The 6,105-nt window shown below is 39.8% G+C and overlaps 1 protein-coding gene across 4 annotated transcripts in view; it reads left to right on the top strand.

Annotated features, from left to right (window-relative positions):
• Positions 1-6,105, top strand: part of PPARG (peroxisome proliferator activated receptor gamma) — a 127,690-nt gene that overhangs the window by 75,103 nt on the left and 46,482 nt on the right. For all 4 annotated transcript variants that reach the window (XM_007461549.1, XM_007461548.1, XM_007461550.1 and 1 more), the window contains 2 exons: positions 1,393-1,620; positions 3,015-3,184. In XM_007461549.1, coding sequence (XP_007461611.1) covers positions 1,401-1,620; positions 3,015-3,184 — 390 coding nt within the window. In that variant the 5' untranslated portion in view covers positions 1,393-1,400. The remainder of the gene's footprint in view (positions 1-1,392; positions 1,621-3,014; positions 3,185-6,105) is intronic.

Raw genomic sequence — 6,105 nt, forward strand, 5'->3', positions numbered from 1 at the left:
CCGGAGCACGAACCCACATCCCCTGCATCGGCAGGCGGACTCTCAACCACTGCGCCACCAGGGAAGCCCTCTGCTCAATTTTTAAGTAAACCTGAAGCGGTTTTTTAAAATAGTCTCTTCTTTTTTAAAAATAGTGTTCTTTTAGCCATGAAATGTACCACAAGTATAAAGTTTTTTTAGGAGTTTCATAGTATATCTTTAAAATCATGTGAATGTTTTGCTCTGTTTATTTACACATAAATAACTATTTTATCATTAAAATTTCCCCTGAAACTTTTCAATAAAATAAATGACCCCTAGGGATATGATTCCTGTGTTGAGAAGCCTGACATTGGTTGGCAGGCAGTCACTGAAGTCGTATGTTAAAAGTGAAACAAAAATAAACCAGTAAAATGATGAGCAAACAATTTTTCTTGCAACCCAGACGTTTTTTGCATCCTTATTTTCATTTTGCAGTATTCATACAGAAGCATATACACTGACTTTAACTCAGTCAACCTTTACTTTGTCTACAGAAGAACTTTGCAATAGGCATGATGAGAAATAGTTGATGAACCCACTTTTGTGGATATTGCAGTTGAGACAAGAGAGGTGTATTTTGATAGGAAAGTAATATATACTAAGAAAAATGGATAGAGAAATAGAAAATAAGCATGCTGAGGAGATGGGCAAAGTAAATGGAGTGACGTGGGTTAGGTAGGTTTAGATGAAATTTGTTCAGTGGCTGCCCCTGTCATTAGGAGCACACACTTTTTTCTGGATGTCATTGAGACCCCGTATGACCTTTAAGCTATCGCCAGTGTAGTGTTTGTACTGTAACACAGATAACTTCAACTTGTTTGGGTACTTATTCATGTAGATATTCAGACATGTGAACCCAAACCGTGCCTGATGCGTCCTCTTGGAACCACTGAAGCACATTCACAGCCCTAGTCTCCTTATTTGTGTTTTCAAGGCGCTTTGTTTGTCCTATGAAGACCACGGCTGGAATCTTTAACCTCTTGCAAGAGTCAGCCTTTGAGAGCTACATTCTTTAGCTCTCTGCTTGCTGGGAAAAAACAAGAGGCCCATTCCCAGATACCCTTAGGAAAGCCATCCTGCTCTGATGAGAGCAGGGCTGTTTGTAGGACATTGATATGGGTATGCCGTACACGTGACACTATTAGAGGGTCCTCAACTGTAACGTCCAGGTAAGGGGTGACTTCCCTCCATTAGTTCAACAGCCTGGACGGCACTAAGAAGGTGGCTGTGTTCTCTGCTCTCCTCATGACGCCAGGTGACGTAGGTGATGCCACTTGACCCAAGACTCTTTCTGTTCCCTTTCTGTGGATCTTTACAAGATGGCACTGTCCCCCAGGACTAACGTCATAGCTATTCTTTTCTCCATTTCAGAAATTACCATGGTGGACACAGAGATGCCGTTTTGGCCCACCAACTTTGGGATCAGCTCCGTGGACCTTTCTGTGATGGACGACCACTCCCACTCCTTTGACATCAAGCCCTTCACCACCGTTGATTTCTCCAGCATTTCCGCTCCACACTATGAAGACATTCCGTTCCCAAGAGCTGACCCAATGGTTGCGGATTATAAGTATGACCTGAAACTCCAAGAGTACCAAAGTATGAGGTTTATTTCACTTTTCAGACTACTGAGACTAGAATTGGACTAATCTGTCATTCACACTGGGGTAAATGCTCCAGAGACTAAAGCCTATAGTGAAGCCGTTTACCATTCATTTATTCACCCATTGATCCATGAAATAGTGGGCATTTATAATTGACCAAAAAGGAAGGTAGTGTGTGAACACCCCAGATCATCCTTCTCTGTCCCCGCCCCCCCACCCCCACTTCCTGCCTGCCTCCCTTCTTTCTTTCTTTTCTTCTTTCCTTCTCAGGGACATTTTCCAGCATGAGTACCTTGCCAGGTACATCTCAGGCTAAGAGTCCATCCCCCCCAAACTTTGAATTCTTTTTTCCACTTGTAAGTAGATAAGGAACATTTTGTCACTTTTTATAACTTATCTCTAAATCACTATTGCATCTTTAGTAATTCTGCAGTTTGAACAGCTTACAGTGAAACCTATTTTTCAGCACAAATTTAAATGTTGACGTTGCCGCCTATTGATAAATCTCCATGCCATTAACGCAGATCACATCAAGCCATCAGGCTTGAGAAAAACTAAAGCTGCACTTTTCAAGATTAAATTTCTATGATGCTCTTTCCTTGATTTTTATCTCTTTGCTGATATGCTGTTTTTCCAGAGCCACCACCATGTAACTGCAGCCATTACTTGACAATAAGTAAGAACTTCCTGTAGTTCTAGTTGTTTTTTTTTTTAAGATAAATGATATACTTGGTTATATTTATATGTGTGGCTTTCAGTTGGAGCCTGATATGAAAATTTAACAGGCCTGATCCTGACCAATGGAAAGATAGTGCTTGCTTTCTATAGGGCCTCTCTCTATCAGAGATCATTTTACAAACCATCTTTTCTGACTCAACATTGATGGGAACCTGGTCTCTTATTTTTCATGTACCTTCAAGCTGGGCTTACCATACCTTTTCATGGCAATGTTCCTTCTGTTTCCTTTGCAAGAGTGGTTTTAAAACACTTCTAAAATGCAATATTTAAATTAAAATGTATAATTTAATATTGTCACGAATGCCAAATACAGCACATTATGTAGCAAAATAACCTTAATGATCTCAAATACCATATGTTGCCTGTTAGAGCTTTAGTATTACGAGGTATTGGACGGTCATAGAACCACAAAGTTAAAAGTTAACCACAAAGTTAACCCCCTTTTTTTTTCCACAGGTGGGGCTCAGAGGTGTCGCAACTTGCCTGTGATTACAAAGCCTAGTTTTTCCTGTGTATTTTTCATGTTCCGTAGTGCATCTGACTTAAATAATAAAATAATGGCAGTAAGGTGTACTATAGTGACTTGCCCTGTTGCTTGTCGAGCATTGTTTTTCATGTGATGATTACCTGCTCATGTTCTTCTGTACACAGGTGCAATCAAAGTGGAGCCTGCATCCCCCCCTTACTATTCTGAAAAGACTCAGCTGTACAATAAGCCTCATGAAGAGCCTTCCAACTCCCTCATGGCAATTGAATGCCGTGTCTGTGGGGATAAAGCTTCAGGGTTCCACTATGGAGTTCATGCTTGTGAAGGATGCAAGGTAAAAAAACATTTTTTCTTTTTTGAAATAATTTGCTGAAAATGTACCTATTATTTCATTTCCTGTTGCAAATGGATGGCAAAGAACTGAGATAGCATTGTCAAGCTTTTAAATATTTTTGACAAAACCCATTCTTCAAATGACATAATACTTGAAAACCTAAGAAAATTGTTCAAAGCAAGGCTACTTTGCCTCACTTCCCTTTTTCCAAATTGGTCCTATGCAGCACCATCTAATTTGAACCTTGCATTTTGCAGATTAAAAAAAAAAAAAAAGTCACTCGTTCAAGGTATCATGGAAAGACAGTGATGAGCTGACGCAGACCGGTATCTGGATTTCCTGAATATTCGATATTGTTTTTCACTATACCATGGAATATTCTGTGTATGTACGACCCAATAGATAGATAGATAGATAGGTAAGTAGGTAGGTAGATAGGTAGGTAGGTAGATAGATAGATAGATAATCTTCATTTGAGCCTTAGAACAGTTCTATAAAGTCAAGCTGATTTATGGCCACTTTACAGGTGTAGAAATCATGAATCAGTGAGACTTGCCCATGATCATCCATCAGTAAGTGGCAGAGCTAGGACCAGAACATGTATCTTTTTTTTTTTTTTTTTTTTTTTTTTTGTGGTACACGGGCCTCTCACTGTTGTGGCCTCTCCTGTTGCGGAGCACAGGCTCCGGACGTGCAGGCTCAGCGGCCGTGGCTCACGGGCCCAGCCGCTCCGCAGCGTGTGGGATCCTCCCAGACCGGGGCACGAACCCGTGTCCCCTGCATCGGCAGGCAGACTCTCAACCACTGCGCCACCAGGGAAGCCCCAGAACATATATCTTAGGACTCCTAAACCAATGCTGTGTGCTTTCCAGTTCCAGCATCAGTTTGAGCTATGTGTTAGGAGCAGGCAAAGCGATGTAACTATTTTGGAAAGGAGGTACTCTTTCTCCTCACCTCTTTTCTTTGTGAAAAAGGGTATTTTGGAAAGTTCATTTAGTAATATTCTGCCCAATTATTAAGAAAATGTTAACCTACTCTTATTTTTATTTTAAAAATTTAATTAATTAATTTGGCTGTGTTGTGTCTTCGTTGCTGTGCGCGGGCTTTCTTTAGTTGTGGTGAGTGGGGGCTGCTCTTTGTTGCATTGCGTGGGCTTCTCACTGCGGTGGCTTCTCTTGTTGCGGAGCACAGGGCTCTAGGCGCACAGGCTTCAGTAGTTGTTGCATGCAAACTCAGTAATTGTGGCTCACCGGCTCTAGAGCGCAGTCTCCATCATTGTGGTGCACGGGCTTAGCTGCTCCACGGCATGTGGGATCTTCCTGGACCAGGGCTCGAACCTGTGTCCTCTGCATTGGCAGGCGGATTCTTAACCACTGCACCACCAGGGAAGTCCCTCTACTCATATTTTAAAATGTAGTTCGTATTTTAAAAGAATTAATTCTAATAGGCTCAATGAATAAAATAGTAATCGAATAGTACTTATTATATACTGTAGGGCTCAGAATAAATTGTTCATAAATACTTACCTTATAAAATAATGCTGCTTATAAAAGGTAAGATCAGATTCAACCCTCAGTTGGGCTTTTTTGTTCAGAATAAAGATATATGACAGCAGTTAGGTAGGTGTTAGAATATCTGGGTTCCTAACTGGACCACGGGCCAAAAAAGGAAGTTAATATTTATTGAATTTCTACTATGCGCCAGATATTGTGCAAGATGCTTTTGCATATTATCATTTTTAAACCATATTCTGTCTAAGTTTTCACATCTATAAAATGATGGTGTTGAATTTGATGATCTCTAAAACCTCTTCAGTCCAATAGTTTATTACTCCGAAGGCAATTTAATAAAGTGAAAGAGACAAGCTAGTGGTCACCTGGCCACTTGCCCAAGGTCCCTAACCAAGCACATGAGCACTTCAGCCTTCAGACACCTCGTGTGAAAAACAGCTTGGTTAGATTAGCTCCCCAAGGGCTTCTTATACATCTCTAAGTTCTAAAATTCCAAAATGACTCCTTGAAATACTACTGGCAAGAGATGGCTTTCGTTTAAAACACGAAAACCCATTCATTCTGTGATTGAAACCAAACTAAAATATCTGTGATCTTATATGAAATCATTATCTTCCCAAGGAGTAGTAAGAACATGTCATTTTATTGAGTTAGATTTATATAATTTTGAGGAAATAGTGGCTAAATTTTGAGAAATACCCAAAGAAATCATTTACTTTTGGTCATCTTGGTAATTTATGCTGATAAATAAATAAAAGCATGGTTGGCTAAGTTTCCACAATAAATTATTATTTTTATGGGCTGGTAAAACACTTAGAAAACTAGAAGGCTTAAGCAAATAGTTTCACTGTGATTCTGTTCATCAGATATTTGTAGAGAGGTTTCTTTTTTCTTTCTGAAATTTTTTTTTAATTTTTAAATTTTATTTTATTTTTTTAAACAGTAGGTTCTTATTAGTCATCAATTTTATACACATCAGTGTATACATGTCAATCCCAATTGCCCAATTCATCACACCACCACCAACAACCCCCGGGGCTTCCCCCCTTAGTGTCCATACGTTTGTTCTCTACATCTGTGTCTCAACTTCTGCCCTGCAAACCGGTTCATCTGTACCATTTTTCTAGGTTCCACCTACATGCGTTAATATACGATATTTGTTTTTCTCTTTCTGACTTACTTCACTCTGTATGACAGTCTCTAGATCCATCCACGTCTCAACAAATGACCCAATTTCGTTCCTTTTTATGGCTGAGTAACATTCCATTGCATATATGTACCACATCTTCTTTATCCATTCATCTGTCGATGGGCATTTAGGTTGCATCCATGTCCTGGCTATTGTAAATAGTGCTGCAATGAACATTGGGGTGCATGTGTCTTTTTGAATTATGGTTTTCTCTGGGTATA

The sequence above is a fragment of the Lipotes vexillifer genome, unplaced genomic scaffold, assembly GCF_000442215.2.
Source record: "Lipotes vexillifer unplaced genomic scaffold, Lipotes_vexillifer_v1.1 scaffold889, whole genome shotgun sequence".
NCBI lineage: Eukaryota > Metazoa > Chordata > Mammalia > Artiodactyla > Lipotidae > Lipotes > Lipotes vexillifer.